This window comes from Candoia aspera, chromosome 5 (assembly GCF_035149785.1).
Source record: "Candoia aspera isolate rCanAsp1 chromosome 5, rCanAsp1.hap2, whole genome shotgun sequence".
NCBI classification, from domain to species: Eukaryota; Metazoa; Chordata; class Lepidosauria; order Squamata; family Boidae; genus Candoia; species Candoia aspera.
The window spans coordinates 109,482,520-109,505,424 of NC_086157.1; the positions used below are offsets into that span (position 1 = coordinate 109,482,520).

The 22,905-nt window shown below is 42.3% G+C and overlaps 1 protein-coding gene across 2 annotated transcripts in view; it reads left to right on the top strand.

Moving 5' to 3' along the window:
- Positions 1-18,696, top strand: part of RAB30 (RAB30, member RAS oncogene family) — a 43,430-nt gene extending 24,734 nt beyond the window's left edge. The window contains exons 2-5 of one of the 2 annotated variants that reach the window (XM_063305928.1): positions 2,793-2,893; positions 5,737-5,820; positions 12,756-12,939; positions 16,456-18,696. In XM_063305928.1, the coding sequence (XP_063161998.1) occupies positions 2,801-2,893; positions 5,737-5,820; positions 12,756-12,939; positions 16,456-16,706 (612 nt within the window). In that variant the 5' untranslated portion in view covers positions 2,793-2,800 and the 3' untranslated portion in view covers positions 16,707-18,696. Of the gene's footprint in view, positions 1-2,648; positions 2,894-5,736; positions 5,821-12,755; positions 12,940-16,455 lie in introns of those variants that run through there. The other variant, XM_063305929.1, reaches the window with a different exon arrangement.
- The last annotated feature ends 4,209 nt before the right edge of the window (positions 18,697-22,905 follow it).

Below are 22,905 nucleotides of genomic sequence, written 5' to 3' on the forward strand. Positions count from 1 at the left end.
CCCACTTGTGGCCTTCAACAAATCCTCTGATTATCTTTTGTGGCCAGTAGGAAGCTGGCCTGGATGGGCACTTGGCCTGATCTCTTGGTGCTCTTTTTACATTCTTAAATTATCAGATTAACTTCCTGCACGTAGTAGAGTAAACATAGGGCCTTTTTCCAAACCATTCCACAAGTTAGGTGCAATTAAGAACAAATATTGAACAAAATCAAATTGTCTGAGTTTGTGTGTGGTTTTGTACCTCAGGTAATATGAATGGCATTGAACTTCCATTTGATATAAAACCGCATGCGTTCTTTAGTATTTTCTCACAGGATTGGTTTGGTGGATACTTTTTTTCCAGAATAAATGTAGGGTCTTTAAAGAAAGACTCTGAAAGGCCAGAGTGGACTGTTGAATTGAGCCTTCTCCTCGCACTTTCTTCTTACAGCATCTCATGTTAATGTCCTTTATTTCTTCTTCTGAAGTCAAAGGCTTGGCAGACAGAACCAGATGGGGTGGTCTTTTCATGGGTTCATTTTAATTGCCTTGAACGAAAAGTATTGATCCGTCTAATGGTTGCAAATACTGAACTACCCTTTGGGTGGGTCTCTCTTTATGAGGGGGTCTGAGGGTAGTACTCCCCAATGCAGTATGCTTTTCTCCCCCAAAGTCCCCTGAATAAGAGAGAAGAAAAGAAAAAGGTAAATCAATTTGAGCAACTTCAGCCACCTTCATGCTGCGCTGGTGAAAAAATCTTCCTTTACGAATGGAGTTGGAAGTGTTGGCATTATCAGGGGTCAACTCTGCATTGTCTCATAAGCATAAGGGGGTCTCTCTAGCAAACACATCTCTATTGTGCTTGTGGGATGTCACATGGGTCACCTGATTTCCACTTCCTCCCCCTTCTTGGGCTTGGGAATTAACAATCTCCATTACCTTGTGTGCAGACATGCAAGCAGGAAGAGCTGCAGAATGCAGCTCTCCCCTTTTTCATCATTCAGTGATGATTAAGTGCTTTCTACCAAGAAGCTACTTGTATCCAGATCTACTGAATAATAGTAAGCTATCTCTATTTTTTTCTTCATCCAACTACTGTGTGAAGACTGAATTCATTTCTGAATGTAATTAAGCTTAATGTGCAAGTTCTCTTTTTTGGTTCACGCTTCTACTCTGCAAGATTGCTGTTAGCTGCTTGGAGTTCTTTTATTAACCTTTACAAACTCCATCAGGAAGAAGGATAACCCAAAGTCCTTCTGGGTTTTTTTTTTATATATATATATGAAATGCAACCTGTGGCAGAACATTCTCTCTGGCCATCTCTAGCTGAGAATTCCTGAGTATCAGAAGAAAGAACTTGTTGGCTTAAAGCAGGGTTGCACAAGTTGTTGAGAGGCAAGTATTGGTGAGTCACCCTCCCCAACACATTGAGTTATCATTCATTCACACTGAAGTATAATTAAAATGAAACACAGTTGATAGGATTTGGAGTCCTTGGTGCTCTCTGAGCCTTGTTGTTTTCTTGCAGACATTTCATTGCCAGACTAGGCAACATCTTCAGTGCGAAGAGGGAGTGGGCCTTGCTCTCAGTTTATATACCGTGGCTTGCCCTGCTTGTGTTGGTGGGGGTGTTGTTCTCTCGTTGGGAGGTCTTTCATTGGGCTGTTGTTTGCTGCTTGGTTGGAGCATGCTAGTCATGACCTTTAAAGTTCTATATGGATGGATTGTCTCTCCTAGCAATTTTCTACCCACTCTGGGCATTCTTCTGGAGAGGTGATACTGGGGTCCACACCCCATTTGAAGTAAAGAGAAAGCTATCTATCTATGAGTGATTGACTGATTTTTTTTTAATCTGTTCAATTATGTCTGATTCTTGGAGACTGCCTGGACAAGTCCCTGCAGTTTTCTTGGCAAGTTTCTTCCAAAGTGGTTTACCATTGCCTTCTTCCTAGGGATGAGAGAAAGTGACTGGCCCAAGGTCACCCGGCTGGCTTTGTGCCTAAGGCAGGACTAGAACTCACAGTCTCCTGGTTTCTAGCCTGATGCCTTAACGACTACACCAAACTGGCTCTTGATTGATTTATATCCTGGCCATATTTGGCACAGTTCAAGGTGGCATAGATAATGCTTCTTCCTCCTATTTTCCCTATAACAACAAGCCTGTGAGGTGGGTTGGACTGAGAGAAAGGGACTGATGCAAGATCACCCAGCCAACTTCCTAAGTGAGGACCAGAATTCACATCTTCCCAGTTTTTAGTCTGGCACATTCACCGCTACACCTGTTTATTTTGCATGGTAACCACACTGCATTTGCTTTGATTATGGGGATATGATGGTCTTTTTTATTTTTATTCTATTTAGTTTTACTTGATGTTCTGCTGTATTTTTGTAAACGCTTTGAGTCATGGGAAGTAGGGGATGATATGAGTTGGGTTTTTTGCATCAATAAAATTTCCTTTTCAGTTGCATTAAAAAATTGGGTTTTACACTTTCACCTTGGATCCTGAGCCGATCAGCGCATTGATCCAGTTAAATATATCCTTTCACAAATGGTGTGAATGGATATACTGTACTTTTATACACTTCAGTGAATGTTGCAGTGTTGGAGGAAAGTCCCAATCTGCAGTGGCCTTTGTCCTGGACACTTGAAGGTGCAAAGTCTGTTAGTCATCAAAAAAGTCACTGGATCATTCACCTAAGCACTGGGCTTCTAATCCTGTAACATTTTGTGGATCCTTGGGCATTTTCAGTCAGAGGCTTAATATAACTCCTTTTGGATTTATTCTGTAGTTTCTTTTCCTTTTTTTTTGCAGCTTGGTAAATGAGTATGGAAGATTATGACTTTCTCTTCAAAATAGTTTTGATCGGGAACGCTGGTGTGGGGAAGACCTGCTTAGTTCGACGGTTTACACAGGTAAGGTGTCAGCATGGATATTTCTTCATATAAGGAAAAAAGGACTGAATATATCATATTCATGGACCCAATATGCTTTAGAGCAGCATTTCTCAACCTTGCCTGCTGACTGGGGAATTCTGGGAGTTGAAGTCCACGCATCTTTAAGTTGCCACGGTTGAGAAACGCTGCTTTAATGTTTAGCAGTGGAGATGATAGGACCCTGGAGGATCTGCGCCACTTGCTTCTGATGGGAGGTGATAGAGTATGTATATTGTTTAAGGGTGGCAGGTAAAATTGCCAAGAGAGCTTGAGTTTAAAAAATCGATAGATTCTCAGTGCTTCCTTAGTGTGACATAGCAAATCAAGCCTTTGTAAATCATGTTCTAGTGAGCTGGTCCGTGATTGGCTTGCAAAACCCAAGCATGACTTGATGGAATGAAAATGAAGATGAAGGACAAGGGTGGATGCTTCTTGCTCTAGAAAATGGTCATAAAATTGGGTCAGACTCTCTTAACAAACACATTGCTTAGCGACTGAAATTCCAGTCTCAATTGTAATAGTTAAGTGAGAACTACCTATAATTATTTTTTAACTGTGTACCCCCCAGAGTCGTTTCAGAGTTGGGCAGCCTTATAAATTTAATAATTAAATTAACAAATTAAGGTCAAACCAGCTGGCCCATGAGGCCATTAGTGGACAGCTGGGACCACTGAATGGAGCAGAGCTTAACAGAGCGAAAGATGTGCACAGAAAAAGAATATTATCTAAAATAGCATTAATGAGCACATTAGAGAAATAGAGGTTATTGATCTTACACACTTAGCCCACCCATGCATAAAGAATTACACATGTAGACAAAGTAGGTTCAAAAGTAAGTAAAAAGAGTATCTTACTCATTTATTTGGCCCAGTTACATCATTTAGAAAAGATGATTCTCGTTCTTCTGTCCCTAAACTTAATTGACCATCAGCCCTCATTGCTGCTGAAGGCTGCATGGAGAAAGGGGGAACCTCCTGATTCAAGGCCCATTGCACGCCCAAGATGGAAAGAGCAGCAAAGCATGCTGCCTTCCCGGATGGTGAAGAAGGAGGAAGAACTACTGAGGAATGTGGGAGGGACAACAAACAGCTTCCTCCAGAAGCATGTAGAGAATTTGCATCCTAGAGCAAACTCATCCACATGCTAATGAGGCATGCTGATTTGCTGGGACCTCCAACAGCTCTTTTGTCTGATCCAACCTCAGGACTTTTTTTTTTTAATTTTGCCTTGAACTTTCTCAGGGCAGGCTCCATTTCATGGATCTAATTTAAAAAGCTGGGAGTCTGTTCCCACTTCCTGTTTTGTGTACTACATCAAAACAACACTGTAACAGTAGTAATCATCATTTTATTTTTCATGTGCCTGTAGCCAGCCACAATGCAAGGTAATAAATTACAGCATCAAAAATTAATACCATTGCTCCCTCCAATCCATTTTCAGATCACAGCTAAAATACAGAGCTTCTGTAACCTCAATGGCTTGTAACATTTAAGGCAATCATTAAAACCCATATTGAAATAACAAGACATTTCTGCAGACAGAATTAATACTTAAACCAGCTTCGCAAAGGCCTCTAACAGGCAAAACATTTTTAGTGCCTTTTAAAATTTTGATAGATCAGGTTCTGGGTATAAATCTGGGGGATGCTGGTGCCAAGAGTCTGGCACTAGATAGGGAAAAAGGTCTCAACTGTGACCTGGCCATTTTAGTGCAAGGAGGTCCCAGTTGGTGTGTACTAGGTGAATGAGTTAAGCACACAAGCTTCAACATTTTCATTTCATTTCATCATATTATTTTACAGATAGTCCTTCCTTAACGGCCATTTGTTTAGCAACCTTCTGGACTGAAAAAACTGACTTACGACCATTCCATGCACTTAGAACCATTGCAGTGTCCCCACAGTCATGTGATTGCAATTCCAGCACTTGGCGACCTTCATGCATATATGACAGTTGCAGCGTCCTTCAGTCGTGTGATTGCCATTTTTGAACTTACCAGCCGGCTTCTAATAAGCAAAATGAATTGGGAACCATGTGATTTACTTAACGACCAAATGCTTTGCTTAATGACCATGTGATTCGCTTAAAATGGTCATAAAATTGGGTCCGGATTTGCTTAATGACCACATCACTTAGCGACCTAAATTCTATCCTAAGTGTCGTTAAGCGAGGACTACCTGTGTTTTGTTTTGTTTTGTTTTTTTATATCTTCTGTCCAAAAGAACATACATAGCGCTTCCTCCTCCCATTTTCCCTCACAGCAGCCACTCCACGGCGTAGGTTGGATTTAGAGAAAGCGACTGGTCCAACGTCCCCAAGAAAGCTTCTGTGGCTGTGGGGAGGCCAAAACCTGAGTCTCCCCACTCCAAATCCAACAATAAGCCTGGGCTGAGAAACAGTGACTGGCCAAAGGTTTCCCAGTCAGCTTGTATGGCTGAGGGGGGACTTCAGCGTGGGACTCCCTGTTCCTACTTCAGCACCTGAACCATCACCGCACCAGACCAGCGCTCAGATAGTTAGGTGTGGCCGTGCACAAGATCTGAACAGTTAGCACCAGTAAGCGAAACTGGTGACTTCCATGAACACCCAGTCCCATAGGGATTGGCGGTGAAGGAGGAGAGCTAGTTCAGGAAGGTCCAGAAGACTGAAGGCTGTGCTGTTCTGGTCCCATACCAAGGGACAGAGAGAGAGAGACATCACAGAGCCCACCCAACGGACTATTGTGCTAATATTGTGCTGAAACAGTAATGATGTGTCAAACTTTGATCACTTCTAGAGCTGAAAGGTCTGAATATTTCTTTCTTCCTTTCTTTCTTTCTTAAGGGACTTTTTCCACCAGGGCAAGGAGCCACCATTGGGGTTGACTTTATGATTAAGACGGTAGAGATAAATGGTGAGAAAGTAAAGGTAAGCCCTCGCTTGATTTTTCTGCTCCAGTCTGGAGCCCGTTTATGTTCCAAATTTGAACACAGCAACTCAGGACAACTTAAGGAAACACGTTATGCTTCCCATGTGGAGCTCAGTCTCCTTTCTGTAGAACCTGGTTGCCACAAACATGCACATGGACCTTGTACCTTGGACCCAGTTGACATCCGTTATAAGAAAGCGTTCTGCATCACATGAGTCCACATTCTGCAGCTATATGAACCTTTTCTGTTGCAGTCATTCAAAGACACCAAGGAAGTGCCTCTCTCTGTCCGCCATATTGCTCCTCTTATCCTTTCTGCTCATTTTCCCAATTTGGGAAGAACCTGGAAGGCTGGGGTTACGCTCCTCATCTTCTCCTCTGCAAACAGATTTCTCTGTCTTTGACTGTGGGTTTGAACCTGGATCTCTAGTATTTGCCACTGGAATGCTAAGTCTAGCCTTAGCTGATGATCTGGATTCTTGTGATAGTTTGGGAAAGGACTTCATGCTGTTAGAACCCAGCTAACATAAATAGCTTACATTACAGGTACACAATCTGTAGGTTGCATGTGGTGAAGGTGCTGGAGTAGTTGTGGAGAGAGCCTGGTTCTGGTAACCCTCAGCTACAGAGGCTCCCTGGGGGACTTCGGGTCAGCCCTTTCCTCTCAGCCCCATAACCAGGGTGTGGTAGTGGTGAAGATGCTGGGGTAAGAATGGGGAGACCCAGGTTCTGGTCCTCCTGCAGACTTGGAAGCTTGCTGTGGGACTTTAGGCCAGTCATTGTCTCTCCATCTCGTTTTGAAGATTAAATGAAGAGAGATAATCAAATAAAGCATCAAACTTCATAGAAAAAGTAGATTATAAATCTAACAGATAACCGTTAGGCATTCAACGTTAAACTAGGATTTGCTTCATTATAGTTGGCTCATTAGACCACAATTGACTGGGATCACACAACGCACTAATCCTGTGTCAAACAACCCACATTATGGTTTAATATGTAGTATGAACCCAGCTTATAAGAAACAAATCTAGGTTGGATCCAGATGACACTGAGGTTGTAATGATGGTGACAGTGAAGTTGTGCATATTTGGCATAATTGTATGAGCAGAAACATTTGTTTATTAAAGGTAAAAATACTGAAATCAGCAGCAACAATTAGTCTTTCTCTAATCAAGAACGTTTTTCAGGCATCTAGCATCTTCAGACAATGTTCTTGTTGGAAGAGCCAAGTTTGTTGGGGGAAAAAGAACTTGGTGGAAGATTGGAATCCTTTTTATATGTAATAGTCTAAAATACGGGGTTTCCAGAAGAAATCTGCTAAATAAGAAACAGGCAAACAAAAGGAGATTAAAAAATAAAATGGTTCCAAAGACCAAGTTTCACAGAGGAAAAAGGGCAGGTTTTTATTTTACTTATTTATAAAATTTATACACCGCCCATCTCACTATAAAAGTGACTCTGGGCAGCTTAGAAATAAAAAAAGTAATAAAAAACCATTACAAAAATACAAAAAAATAGAAGAGAAAAGAGGGAAACTAAAAGGAAGAGAGAGCATCTTTAAGCCACCAACCACCCCCAGGGCTGCCTATCCCTCTTGGATCCCCAAGCTAGTTGGCAGAGCCAGGTCTTGATGCTCTTCTGGAAGGCCAGAAGAATGGTGGCCAGCTCTTCTGTCGGTTACACGTAGTGGCCTTGGGATATTTGCTGCTCAAGGTGTGGCCATGGCTAGCGGGTTTCGAAGGCTTGAAAAATGGGGTTGCATCAAGCCATTCTTCCACTGTTAGGAAAGTCTATGAGCAGCCGTGCCATCAGAGATGAAGAGGAAGTGATGGAGTTGCAGACCAGGGTTAGTCCATCAGCAACGCTGAAAGAGAACTCAGTTGCTATATCCTCTTTGTCCTTTCAAGCCAGTCGTTTTAAGAACTTTGCAGTTTTCAAAATTGGCCTTTGGAATGTGCGTTTTTTTCTCTTTCTTCATCATTTCTGTTTCCTTTTGTGTTGTGTCCTTTAGATTATAAGCATGTGAGATAGGGTCCTTTTGTTTACTCCCACGTAAGCTGCTGTGAGAGTTTTTGGAGCTTAACACTGTTAGAAGCCAACTGTTCCCATCCTTGTGTTCCCCAGACCAAAAGCATCTGGAAGGGACCTGATTTGTCCTGGCATCTCTAAACAGAAAACACATCAACCACAGGCTTTATCTGGTTTCAGCTAGGCTTGGCTTGGCATGCAGTTGGGTTGCTTAGGTTGTTTCTGGATCTCCCGCTAAAGCAAAGGGTTGCACTCAATACTTCATGAGTAAAGCTGAAATAACGGTGTCTTATTTCATGCAGAATTGCTGAAAGAGCATAAAAATAGTTTGCATTCCAAAAACGTTAACTGGGGCGACTGCGCAATCATTATCGGTGTTAGAAAACGAAGTGATGAATACAGTAGTGTTGGGATTGGAGCCCAAATGAGTACTGAAAGATAAGAAGGGGTATCAGCTTGCTCTGGGAAGCCCCAAGTTAAGAAAACTAATGGGGTGGTGAAGGAGAATATTCAATTAAAACTGCACCGTCTCCCCAGGCACAAAATGGAGACTGTCAATCAGAAAAGTAAAATCAGAAGCTGGGAGGGAGGAAATGAATGGGGGGATCCTGGAAGAGGCCAGGGCAGACTGAGTAAGCTGGCAGGTTGGCATCTTGGACAAGAATGCTCTGGTTAAAAGATGAGGATATATTATTACAGTTTGTTGCACATCCGACTTGGATTTTGTGTATTAGTACTTGGCCTGCCTACCGCTCCATTGATTTAGCCTACAATCCTGTGTAATTTATATTTAAGAGGTCATGATAAAACATGCAGGGATGTTCCGTAAATATAGTGGGGTAATACTGCATTTTTAATATAGGTACATTTGATGGGAGGTTTAATGGTCAGAGTACAATGTTCATTGTTTAAAAGGAAAGGCAATCGCTTGCTTGGAAGAAAAATAGTTTGCACATATACATTGCCTTAAACTACTCCCCATAACAAAACTTCACTCTAAGTAGTTGGCATTGGCTCTCGTTTATTAATGAGTCCCTCCTCAGGGGGCAGATGGGCGGTGATAAATATTTGACGAAGAAATGAATAATAAAATCATATTGAGCTGTAACCTTGGAGACCTTAATCTAGGCGTTGGCTGAATTCGTTGTATTCTTAAAACTTTTCTCTTTCTGAAAAATGCAAAACAAGTTACCAAAATTCCGCCCAAGGCAAAGAGACAAACAAACAAGCAAAATCAGCATTGGTAGCAGCAAATTTTTTTAAAAGAGGGGAAAAAAAGAGAGAGAGGGCAGATAAAAGCCGCAAGGATGCAGAGTTCTTCCAGCTAAAAACTTTGGAAAATAAATCTTGAAGTTGGTATGTGACTTGCTCCGAATGCCACCACTTTAGATGCTTTGGTGGGCAGATGTGTTCACCCTTTGACAGCAGCACCAGCTGGTGCTCAAAAATGGCATGCTTGCTTTTGAGTAAATCAGCTGTGCAACACGGGGATGGTCAGTGGTCTTTAAATGCCTGCTTCATGGCCTCGGAAGCCACCTCGGCCACAGAAGTTGAGACCTGCTTTTCTGCCGTGTGTGCGCGTCTGTGCGTGCATGATTTTATTTGTTAAATAAATTGTTAAAATTATTATTTATTTATTAAATTTATTAAATAAATAAGTAAAACTTGTTAACGGTTTTAAGAAGGAAGATTAAAAGCAATAGAAGCTAATAGATTGAGAAAAAGGGAAGAAAAAAGAAATCAAAAACAGCAAAAAGTGCAAGAAAGAAACAAGAAAGAGTAAAAAGAAAAGAAAGAAGATACAAAGAAGTGGCTTCCAATCTTCTTTACAGCAGTTATAAGTCCAATTATAAATCTGCCTCTTGCTCTATGGTTACAACATGGCTCTCTTTTTTCTATAATCTATTCTAATCATCAAAACCATAAATCATAAGTTCATTTTTTTCTGTTTCATGCCAGGAGTCCATGAGGGGTTTCCAGTCAGCAATAAACGTAGATATTGCCTTTTCTCTGAACAAAGAAGTCAATTTAGCCATCTCAGCAAATTCCATCTTTCCTTGTGGGTACTGCTGACTCTTTCCATCTTTGGGCATACAGTAATCTCGCTGCAGTTATCATGTACAAAAACAAAGTTCCATGACATTTTTCCCAATTGTTTGTCCATCAATCTCAAAAGAAAAATCTCCGGTTTCAATTGTATATTAATCTTTAAAATCCTCTGAATTAGTGTGTTTATTTGAATTCAAAATTTTCTAGCATTTTTACACATCCACCAAACATGATAAAATGTCCCTTCTTCTTGTTAACATTAAGGTAAAGGTAAAGGTTTCCCTTGACATTAAGTCCAGTCGTGTCTGACTCTAGGGGGCGGTGCTCATCTCCGTTTCAAAGCCGAAGAGCCGGCGTTTGTCCATAGACACTTCCGTGGTCATGTGGCCGGCATGACTACACGGAACGCCGTTACCTGCCCACCGAAGCGGTACCTATTAATCTACTCACATTTGCATGTTTTCGAACTGCTAGGTTGGCAGGAGTTGTTAACATTACCAACATAAATTTGAACTGTCTTTATACATTCTACTTTCCTGCCATGTTGAGATGGGAAACATTTTAAAATGTAGACCAGTGTTTTTCAACCTTGGCACTTTAAGATGTGTGGACTTCCAACTCCCAGAATTCCCCAGCCAGCATGCCCAGCCCATGCCCAGTATGCTGGCTGGGAAATTCTGGGAGTTGAAGTGCACACATCTTAAAGTGACCAAGGTTGAAAAACAGTGCTGACACTATGCTTTAAAGCAGGCTTCACACAGTTTAAAAACAACATTAACAACAAAGAAAAAGAAAATCTTGGCTCAGTTCACTTTGCATGATTACTCTGGCCACTCCAAATAGGAAAAAAAAAGTTATGTGTAATCCCCAACCATCAAAATATTATCTGTGCTTTGCATAAATACAGAGAACTTCTTATTTCATTTTGGTGTTGATAGTTGTGCCAGTTCTTAAATTGGCAAGCTCTTGCAGTCTAAAAACTGGCAGATGTAATGAACAATAAAACTTGCTTTTTGGAACGTTAAATAAAGCTGCAGAGATTTATCCCTCTCTGGCTCCCTTTTCTGCTGGGTAGATTTTACTGTCATAGTTCTAGGAGATATCGGACAAAGTGCTTTCTATTTTCTCCTTAAAGCTGGCATTAGGATTCCAGATGCCTTCTCCCGTTCTTGATGGGAGGAATGATAAATATTGTAGGCCGTATTTCCAGACAAGGCTGCTTCCTCTTGTCTTCATGTCTTGAATGCAAATTCCTGAATGCTAAAGGGTGAGGAAGACTGGCAAGAACTGCCAAGGCAGGGGGGTTACAGAATTTTGCAAAATTATGAATTGTGGCAAGTTTTTTTTTTCCTTGTAGATAAAATTCTGGTCTCTGCCACAGGCCTTTTTGCAGTTCATCAACATTTGGAAATGTTTGGCATGTTACTCCCATTTCCCTTGTCCAACGTGGTTCCAAAGAGGAGATGGGAAGTCTTCAGGTTGGAACCAAAGTTCTTAAATACTGGGGACTTGAAGACTCTGATGAGTAATTATGATTTAAATTGATATGCCAGGGTAAAATATTTTGTGATTCTGGGTAGTTCATTAACTCCAGTTTAAACCTGGAATTCAAGATCTGGATGGCCCCAATTCAGCTGGTATTTTGGAGAGTCTTGAAGACCTGGCCTTTGGCAAACTACCCCTCTGGTCTCTTCTGTTTGCTTCTTGCTGTTGCCCAATTTTTGCCATCTTTTGCTATCTTCTGTTCCTTGTTTTTTAATCATCGTATCATTTTATTGTTCTGCATGTTTTTATCTGTGAGTCATTTGGAGTTGCTGGGAGTCGGGTGGTGTAAACGTTTCATAAATTCATTCCCAAGTCCTTAAGAAGGTGCCCATGGATATAACCCTAAGCACTTCACTTAAAATATTATTTTAATTTAAAGCAAAAATGAAGTGGGAAGGCAACAGCCTCCAGAATCATTGTCAAAGATGTGGGAAAATTAAAAATGATGGATGTTGCATCCAACGTGTTCTTTAGAATTCTACTCACCTGCCCAGAATGATAGAAAATTGGGGTGATTGTAAACTTCCCCCAGAAGGATTCAGCAGAATGGTGGGGGATATCCTCTACCTTCTTGTCAAAGGTAACATCCTCTTGAAATTGCAGATGGTGTCTGTAAGCTCACAGTGACCAGAGTCACATCTGGATGTCACAAGGAGCTCTAATTAATTCCAAAGCAGGAGTAGATGGAAACCAGACCAAGAGAAAGACAGAGACAAAAACGTCTTTCATGCAATTAGCTATTTTAAGAGTCTGTTGAATTATTTTAGGTTGCTCCGTTTTTTTTCTCAGTTGTCTTTATTGGGATGGCCAGGTGGTGGAAGAAAAAAGTTAGATTAAATGTAAACGTTCAGAAGAACTGCTGGCAGAGGATTTTGCTGTCAGTGAATGAAAGCCACTAATTTAGGCCACTTGAACAATGGACTTTACAGGAGAACATATCAATTCAAAGCCAGGATTATGGAATGAAACCTTCAGGCTTAGGAGCATTACTGTATGCTTCTGAATACCAGAAAGAGTCAGACAATATGATATAGATCTTATATAAACTTCTTGGAAACCATTAACAAAATGGCATTTTGGATTTGATGGGCGTGTGGTCTGATCCTCTAATGCTCTGATATTTTTTGAAAAAAGAGCTTGAAATGGATGTGAACACTTGAGATGGATGTGGACACCTGAAGGATTTGTGAACTAGGAAGGGACATGAGGTCACAGGTTTTATTTGAGTCAGTGCTAATGCATTCATTTTTTTCTCTCCCCAACCCTTTGTTTTTCCCTCCTCTGTTCCCTGTTGTGGGGGAAACAAAAGCTGCAGATCTGGGACACAGCAGGGCAAGAAAGATTCCGGTCCATTACGCAGAGCTATTATCGCAGTGCCAACGCATTAATCCTGACCTATGACATCACTTGTGAAGAATCATTCCGATGCCTCCCCGAATGGCTACGGGAAATCGAGCAATATGCCAGCAATAAGGTCATAACTGTCCTAGTAGGTAAGAGACGTTGGCGTGTTTATCTGATACCGGGTGCCCTGCTGACAAATTGGCAGGAAACCATTCTTCTGGACAAGTGTCAGAGGAGTGATGTCAGGGCCAGCCTCTCTTCGCAATAAGACACAGACTCACTTAATGGGTATTAAGGATTTCTGGTTTATTGGAATGATAGCTGACAGATCGAAAAACGGGAACGGGGTAGGTAGTGTGGGGGTGCCCCTTTTATACCCTCCTGTATTGCCCCGGGCTTCCCCACCCCTCAATGCCCCGGTCCCTCTTGATGGGATCCTTGATGGCTGCGTGGGCGTTTTCCCCGGTGTCCTCTTTGTCTTCCTGCAACGGTTGAGTTCTCCGGGGCACCATGTGCTCCTTATCTTCACTCCTCTGACGTCTCTCTTTTCAGGTGTTGATGGGATCATGGGTGTGGGTGTCTTTGGGTGCTTGTTTTAATCCCTGATTGGATTATCTTCTTCCCCCTTTTCCTTAATGATCATGATCCACGTTGTGAGGCTCTTTGTGCCTTGCAACGAGGTCATGACAAGTGAGAAATGTGGGGCTAGAGACCCACTCCAGTGCTCCAAACAACTTTATCCAGCTTCTGCCTCTCTGACTGTTTTAATCTCTGATAAAAGGTGTGGTTTCAGGTCAAGGCCAAAGAAAAAAATGTCACACTTCATAGACCTGTGTTTCTGGCAAACATTATATGTCAAAAATGAACTCCCAATAAAACATTGCAGCATGGAATGGTTGACTTCAGGGTTCCAGCTAGTTTGGCCATTTCAGTGCTAGAGTGTATTGGGAACACTGTAAACTACATCCTGTTTTAGAAGAACTTCTTCTGGAAAACTTAACTGTAGCACCCTGGAAAAGCCAGACTGGTACATTTTGGAAGGAAAAAAACCAAATGTTCTAGGATGTTCTGGAATGTTCTATCTGCAGATTGTGAGATTTGCAAGTCCTTACTACATCTAGGACAATCAGGGATGTTAAAACAGAGGAACCCTAAAGAAGCTTGCCAAGCAGATTGTTGAATTGCTTGACCTTAAATTATTACCCAAATTATTCCCCTAACCTTGATTCCCTTCAGAAGCAGTTGTACAGTATATAAAGGTTTAGGCACTTTTGGTCAAGCTGTATGTTTCAATGAATCTCTAAGTAAACAAATGCTGACATATTCTGTATTCGGCACAAACTTAAATGAATCTTTCTGCCAATTTGAATAGATACTTACGTTTACAGATTCAAAATAAGAAAACTGGCAGGTACAAAAGTTTAGCTACCCTTTCTATTCTTTGAAATACCTCCTTGCACAGAAATGAGTGCTTCCAAATGTTTCCTGTAGCAAGCTAAGAGTCTTTCTATTCTTGCTTTGGAAGTTTCCCCCTCTTCCTTGCAGAACCAGCTTGCAAATATTCTGAGGTCTCCTTGCATGCGCTGCATGCTTGAGCTCTCCCCACAGAGTTCCACAAATATTCGAGTCTGGGGACTGGGAGGACCATTCCAAAATCTTTCATCTTTTCCTTAAGTACTTCAAGGTTGATTTGAAGGTTTATTTCACAGCACTGCCATTTTGCTTGACCCAGAATATGGAAATGAGCATAGAAAGTAAAAAGTGAAACACTTGGGTCATTAAAAAAAAAAATGGCTTACCCAATATAAATATATTTAGGGAACTTTTGGAGCCCATTTCAGTGATTCACAGAGCGGCTAACTATCCAGTCCACAATTTAAAAGAAAAAATATGACTAAAATATAACAATGGTTTTTAAAATGCAAATCCTTACAAATGAGAACAACTTCAATCCTGTGGTAGTGACCTAAGTGTAAACTAAGCCAGAAAATAAATTAACAGACCTGGATGACTATAAAGGTGCCAAAAATAAAGAGGATGCCCCAGTATAGGGGAGCAGTACCAAAAAGGTCTTTTGCCCAATATTTCTGTACTGGAATCTTCAGTGTGTGCAGAAATCTGCCTTGCACAAGACTTCTCCTAAGCTCAGTAGGCCTTTCTCTCCACTAAGTATTCATAAGATTATACCACAATTCATTTGTAACATTTTGAACACATTTTCCACTGTGGCCAGATTAGGAAACAAAGCAGACTGGTGAATGCCCCGGGGAAGATCTCTTGGTTGATGATTTAGTCACCTGTTTGTAGAAGGACAAGCTGGATTAAAATTGTAGGCACCCTTTTGAGTGCGTTCCTTCCCCTTTAGGCCTAACACACCTCAGCGCAAGGAGGGCTGGGAGACGGTTAAAAGCCCGGGGTTTGGAACAGCTGGGGGTGGTGTGGTGGGTGCGTAGGAGAAAGAGAAGAGAGATGGAAGGGCGGGTGAGGGCAGCAGTCAAGGCTTGTAGCAAAGGTAGAGATGGAGTGAGACTGTCTACTTAAAGGGGAACTGGGTTCTAACCATAGTAAAATTGTTAGTAGTTGTCATGAGCACTGATGGTGAGCAGGAGGGGACCCCTATCCAGGGGGGAAAATGCATGCGTAGTAGTGAGGAATTGAGCAGCCATTCAAAGAGACACAGAACAGACCCACCTTGACCTTTGGGGTTTATCTGTATGGGTTTTCTCAGGCTTCTTCAGTTTGTTAGGATTTTCTGTCTACTGTAGCAGTAATAAAACACTAGAGACCTATTCCTCATCTCAGCGTGGTTCCTGCTTGTTAGGACAGTAGTGTTTCACAGTTATAGTATAGTGAAAGAATAGCTTAGTGACCTACATGTATTAGTTAGAACAGACACAGTTTAGAGTAGAAATAGTGGTAGAAATATAGGTTAGTTGGAATGAATTGTATTAGTTGGCCACCAAGGTAGGAAAAAAGCACTTTTATACTGTGAATAGTGGTTTTCTAAGTAAAAGAATCCCCCCTACATAAAAGGGGTGAACAAAAGGTCTTCGTGTGCAATGTCTCCTTTGGGAACATCTTGGTGAGTCTGAGTAGACAAACGGATATCAAATGGACCTCTGACAGTGCTCTAACTTCTTATGTAGCTGGTCAGCTCGAGCTTTCTGATCATACCAGGCAATGTGTAGGATCCATGATGCCCACGTCCTTTGTGTCTGCTAAACGTCCTGCTCCAGCTGACTTTAACTTTTTTTAAAAAAAGAGGAAGCTGGCAGGCTTGAATCACCTTAGGCTGGATTCCCACCTGAGCCCCTAGGCAGATGGGATAATTACATTATTACACGTGACTAGGGCCAAATTTCCAACGTTTTGGAAATAATTTCTGTATTGTATAAATATTTGATATTTTTTAAGCATGCGGTCTGTATAAAGGCACGGTGCACCTTTCTGGGCGTGTGCTAGAGAAGATGAAACTGTGTCGTCTGTGTGTGTTTGCAGTCTTAGGCAACCTAAATCTGATTTGTATCAAGCGCCACTCCTTACATAGTTGATATGCAGCTCATGGAGAATCATTCCTCATGCAGATCCTTTGTTTGGTTATTGGCTTTATGACTTTCTAGAGACAGTCTAATTTCTTCCCCCCCTCCCCGGTTTGGTTTCTGTAGGAAACAAGATTGATTTATCCGATAAGCGAGAAGTCTCCCAACAAAGAGCCGAAGAATTTTCCAGAGCCCAAGATATGTACTATCTGGAGACGTCCGCAAAAGAATCCGATAATGTGGAAAAACTCTTTTTGGACTTAGCGTGTCGGCTGATCAGCGAAGCGAGGCAGAACACCCTTGTGAACAATGTGGAGTCCCCCTCACCTGGCGAAGGGAAGAGTATCAGCTATTTGACTTGTTGTAATTTTAACTGATAGCATTTGAACCCCGAGAGTTATGACTTCTTAAGGCCTCTCTCCAGAGGCAAACGCTGCCACCGTGACCCAGTCTGACTGGTAGAGATAGTCAGATGCCCGATCATGAAGCATGGCAGGCTGGCCATTCGCCTGCAGGGTCAGCGTAGAATATAATCTTTTCTTTTTTCTTTTTAACACATCCCCCCCACCCTGGAGCCCTGTAATACGGAGGAGATTAGGATTCAAAAAGGTGCTAGGTAGCGGCTGGTCAGGTCGTGGTTTCACTTCTTGGAAGCATCTGGGAACCTTCCCTTGGAAAGGCAGGATGGATTTTGCTTGCAGAAGATGTCTTGGATCTTTGAATAAGGAAATTGAAAGGCACATTAGGCAGCTGCTCTGGGTTGTCAGCGAAGCAAACGCTTGTACATAAACGATGACCCAGAGTGCCATTTTTTTACGGCACAACTCCACCAAGTGTGCGCGCGTTACGTCGTTTTTGGAAAAAACTAAGTATTAATGTATCCGTGCATTAACGTGGAATTTAAAAATGGGTATGCCAGCAGTTTGCAATCAGCAGGGGGTGAGGTTGGATGGCTGCCGTTTGGTTCTAAGGAGTTCAGTGAACTATTCTAAATTTCAGCGGTGGTCGGCTCACTCTGTTCTCCACAGACGGAAGGTAGGTTTGCTGATAAGTACTGATTGTAAATATAGCAGCTTTTTGGTTGATTCACGCCAGCATGGCACTGTTCATTCTGACCAGATACCTGTTACGCGGATGGAGAAGTTGGCCACAAGTATCTCTGCACATCTGATCAACTAAGTGTTCCAAACTTTGCAACTCAGCTCAGCATTTTCTACTGTCTTGCCATATGGTGGGGCTTCCAACCCCTTTTTGTTTCTTGCAGAAATGACCTAGTTAAGTATTGTTAATACTGCCCCCCACCCCCAAGGGACTTAGCAAAAATAGTTCCTTTGTGGGAAATGCTGGATACTGGAAATCTGGACTGCAGATACGGTTATTTGTTTGAGAGAATACTGTAGCACTGAGACTGGGGCTATACCCATGCACAAATGGAATCTGTGGAATGCTTTGCTGTTGACGCATTTGAGGAACTTGAAGCAAGCGTCAGATGCTTGGCCTAGGAAGGTCTCAAAGTCCCTCTAGAAAAGAGCCATTCAACATAGCAGGTAGCCCCTAACGGCTGAATCCTGGGAATGCTCTTAATTAGAACAATAGCACCATGTCTGGAAATAGTTCTCTTATTGGAAAGGGTGTGCACAATTTCAAAGGGTTTTTATATGCTTAGGGGGGGAAACGTAGCGTGTTCTAAATCCATTACAGAGCTTTATTGAGGCTGTGATCATCTTGCAAAGCGTGTAGGTCTAAGAAGCAATTTAAAAGGCAGAAACAAGCCCACTTCTCACATAGTCACTTGAAGGTTTGTCTGTCTGCTGTACTTGGGCTTAAATGTGTGTGTGCTCGCGCGTGTGTTTGTGTGTGTGTGTGTGGTTTAGGCAATACCCTTGAACCAAAGCCTCAGCGTTGGAAGGACTATACACAATGTCCTACCTTCATCTCCATCCTTGGAGACCTCTGAGATGAACGCATTGGATTTTGCAAATTCAACACTAAATGTCGAATCGAAGGAGCAGATGCAGATTCCTCAGATATTGGTGCTCACTTGTTTACCTTGAAGAAACAGATGAACTGTCTGGATGGCTATGGACTCACAACAGATTCCAAGTTTAGTATTATATGGCTGGTTGCTCACTTAATTGGGTAGCGAATAGGTTTCGGTATGGCATGAAATGGAGGGGATGCCAGTGCACACATCTTGAGCAGCCTCCAGTGGAAGCAGTGGTATCTTAAATTCAAGAGGGCCAGCTAGCACAGGAAGTTTGGGGGTGGCGTTGTGCTCAAACCTTGACCAATGGTCCCCTTTTGCATTAAAATAAAGCTGCTAAAATTTTAGCCTTTTTGAGAATAAAGCTGACATTTTAAAATGTGCTGGGGGTTTTTTCTTGCAGTTTACTTTTTCTTTTCCCCCCAAATCCAGCATTACTGTTATAAAAATCACGGGATCGTCCAGAATAGGTAGTGCAAGCCACACGGACATACAAGCACAGCTTCCAATGTTCCTTTAAAATGACAAACAGGAGAAGAAATTTCCAATTATGTGTGTGTAACGTTAGGGCTAAAATATAACTTGCAGTGTTGGGGAAAAGGTGGTGGTTAGCCTTCTCAGGACCGCAGACTTATTTGATTGGAAACAGCTCACTCCAAGCTGCAGTTACTCCTGGATGTCTAAGGTCTTGCCGAGATGTTTTGCTTTATTTTATTTACACTTCTTACAGCCATAGTCTGAAAAGACTTTCAGCAACTTACAGTATCAAAATTTTAAATGTCAGTAAAGACAAATACACGTAGTCCTTGTTTAACCGTGCTAATTGGGACAGGAGACTGCCGTTAAGCGACATGGCTGTAAGTCAAAAACCATGTGATTGAGCTGCTTAGCAATGGCAGTTATGGCAGTCCTGGCTGTTGTCATTAAATGAAGACCATGTGGGTCATTAAGCAAGGATCTCATGTGACCACAACTTCCAGCTTCCTGCTGGCTTCCCCATTGACTTTGCTTGTGGGAAACCTGCAGGGAAGATCACAAATCGCGATCACGTGACCACAGGGACGCTGCAATGGCTGTAAGTACAAGATCTGGTTGTAACTACCACTTGTTCGGCACCATCGTAAGTTCGGTCACTGCATGAGTGGTTGTTAAACAAGAACCACCTGTACATCAGACGGATGAAACTGCTGTACAGTATAACCCATCCCTGTGTCTGTCATCCAAGCAACAAATTAGAAGTTTTGCAAACAAGCTCAGTTTTCACCATCTTCCTGAGCACCAGCAGGGAGGGGGTGTTCCAAATCTCGGGGGGAAAGCTGTTCCAAGAGCCATGACAAAGTTGTTTCCTTCCAACTCCCCCCCCCCGCCACCATATGTGGGGAACCCTCAGCATCCCCCACCTAAGACAAGTACTGTATCCTAGATAGGTCGGTTCTATTTGAATGAGATGGTCCTGGAGACACTTGGGAGCCAAACTATAAAGGGCTTTCTGGGTGGAGACCAGCACTTTAAATAGTTCTCAGGAACCCATTGGAGGCCAGTGCAGCACCTCCAGAACCACTGTGACCATGATGGTGGTGGCTCTCAAATGCCAAAAAGGAGACTGCTGTATTTGGAACCAACTGTAGCTTTTGAGTAGTCTTCCAAGGCAGCCCCAGGTAGAGTGCATTGTGGTAATCCATCCTAGAAGCGATGAGGATCTGAATTACAGCACTTCCTGATGCACCAGCCAAAGCTGGACAAAGGCTTCTCTCTGCCTGTCCATCTAGCAGTAGCTGTGAGGCTAGAAGAAGCCTCAAGTCACAGCCCTGCTTGTTCAGGAATGTCACCGAGTCCAGTCACTATCAGAGTCGGCACAGTCACATGTGCTTGGCATATGCAACTCTTCTGTTTTGCAACAGCTCAATTTCGGTGTGTTTTTTCCCATCTAGTCCCTCACAGCCTAGACAAAGATGCTAAATGCCTCTCCAGCTAGATCCAGGATGGGCAGGTATGCTCAAGTAAGCATAGTGATTCCTCACCGTGAACTAATGGATGACATATAGTGGCTTCATGTAAATATTGAAAAGCCAGAGTGAGAGACAAACCTATGCAAGGGACTGACTGTGATCACCCACCTGGGAGTGGAATTGTGTAATAAATGCCCTTGATCTCCATCCTCACAAATGGTCCAGAAGGATACCATGCTCAATGGTATCAAAGGCTACTAAAAGGACCAGGAAGGGTACATTATCTCCATCTAAGTCCTCACAGTAATCAAGAAGAACTAGTATGGTCTCTGTCCCATGTCTGGACCTGAACCCTGACTGGAAAGGGTCCAGATAATAAACTTCCTCTAAGGAGCTCTGTAGTAGTGGCCAAGTTGCTCAACAACCTTCCCTAAAAAGTGAAGGTGGAGACCAGACATTAGTTGTATAATTGGCTGATCCAAGAACATCAATATCAATCGAAGTGAATATTTGTAGCTCAGGGTTGAACTGTGGAGTCCTTAGTGCTCTCTGAGCCTTGTTGTTTTCTTGCAGACGTTTCTTTGCCAGGCTAGGCAACGTCTTCAGTGCGAAGAGGGAGTGGGCCTTGCTCTCAGTTTATATACCGTGGCTTGCCCTGCTTGTGTTGGTGGGGGTGTTGTTCTCTCCTTGGGAGTTCTTTGATTGGGCTGTTGTTTGCTGCTTGGTTGATTGCCTGAGTTAATAGTTCCTTGATTAGGGTGTATTGTGCTGTTTGATGATTCCTCTGGTGTTAATCCTAGTGTTGATTTTTGCATCTCTGGGTGTTGATTGCTGGCAAGGGAGTGTACTGGTCTTTTGGCTTTTCACAGTGTCCTATGTAGAACAGACAGGCAGAAGACTAGCAGAGTGCATCCACGAACACAAACTAGCAGTCAGAAGACACAATGAGAACTCCTTAATCTCACAACACATGGACAGACTCAACCATAGTTTCAACTGGGAAACTGAGCATCCTAAACCAAGCCAAATCCCAAAATGCCAGAGAATTCCTGGAAGCCTGGCACTCAGACAAAGCAGCCATCAGCAGACACGTAGAGGTAAACAACATTTACATACCATTCAAAAGACAATAGAAAAGCCAAAAGACCAGTACACTCCCTTGCCAGCAAGCAACACCCAGAGATGCAAAAATCAACACTAGGATTAACACCAGAGGAACCATCAAACAGCACAATACACCCTAATCAAGGAACTATTAACTCAGGCAATCAACCAAGCAGCAAACCACAGCCCGATCAAGGAACTCCCAAGGAGAGAACAACAACCCCCCCAACACAAGCAGGGCAAGCCACGGTATATAAACTGAGAGCAAGGCCCACTCCCTCTTCGCACTGAAGATGTTGCCTAGCCTGGCAATGAAATGTCTGCAAAAAGAAAACAAGGCTCAGAGAGCACCAAGGACTCCACAGAACATCAATATCTCAGAGCAGTGGGCATGATCCCCACCTCCCCCAAATGAGGCACTGATGGCTCCCAGGTCAGGGCTGCAAGAAACAGCTCATACTGCTGAGCGCTCTGTCCACTTCCTTGGAATTGACAAGCTGATGTGAATCCTTTCATTATAACATATAGCATTTACACAGAAATTCACATTTCCATGTTAGAAACCTCGATTACAGTAGCAATAGATGCTCTGCTGGAAGATCAGAAGAGCCAGGCTGAGGAAAGATCGTCTTGGAGGTTTATCTGTATGATTGCAAGGAGGCAACACCAACTTGATGGCACGTAATTAAGGAGCACTTAGTACTTGGTTATAAATATTCCATGTGTTACAGCAGAGTGAGGAATCTTCGTAAATAACTGCTGCACAATCCAGGCAAATGTTAAAAATAACTTTTTAAATAAAACTTTGATTAAATTTTTTTAAATAAAACCCTTTGATGAGGCATAACTTGCCTCGTCGTCCTCATCAAATGTGGTACCGAATGGGTTGCCACAAGATTCAGTAGCACAGCAAGCCCTGGTACTACTCAGTATATTTTTTATTAAGTTGAATGGTGAGGTAAAGAATGTTTATCAAATTTAAGAATAACACAACACTGAGTGGGATAATTAATACTACAGAAGCCAGAATTCCAAATGATCTTTATAGGTTAGAGAAACAGCCCGAAATAAATGCAAAGTTCTTCATTTAGAAAATAAAAATGAAACAAAAGCTTCAGTATAAGGTTAACTTCCTTATTTGGGAAAATGGCCTTAGAGCACTCAGTAACCAGAGTGAGTCACCTTGTGATGAAGAGAGACAAAACATTCAATAGAAGCATCATTTCCATTAATGCCAAGCAATTGTTTCCCTTATTTGGTGGGGATAGACCCCAATACAGGGTACTATGTTTGAAAAAGAATTCAGAAAAATGAAACATACTCAAGAGCAACGTGAGCGATTGGGGGTTAGACATTAAAGGACCTAGGACCATTTAGCCCTGAGAAGAACAGTTTGGAGAGGATAAGCTATCAGAAAGGTTACAATGGGGATGGCCTGTTTTGTATCCTTCCAGAGGGCAGAACACAGAAAAATGGATTTAAATTTCCGGAACAGAAACTTCCCTAACAAGAACAATTCAACAGGAGAACCTATTACCC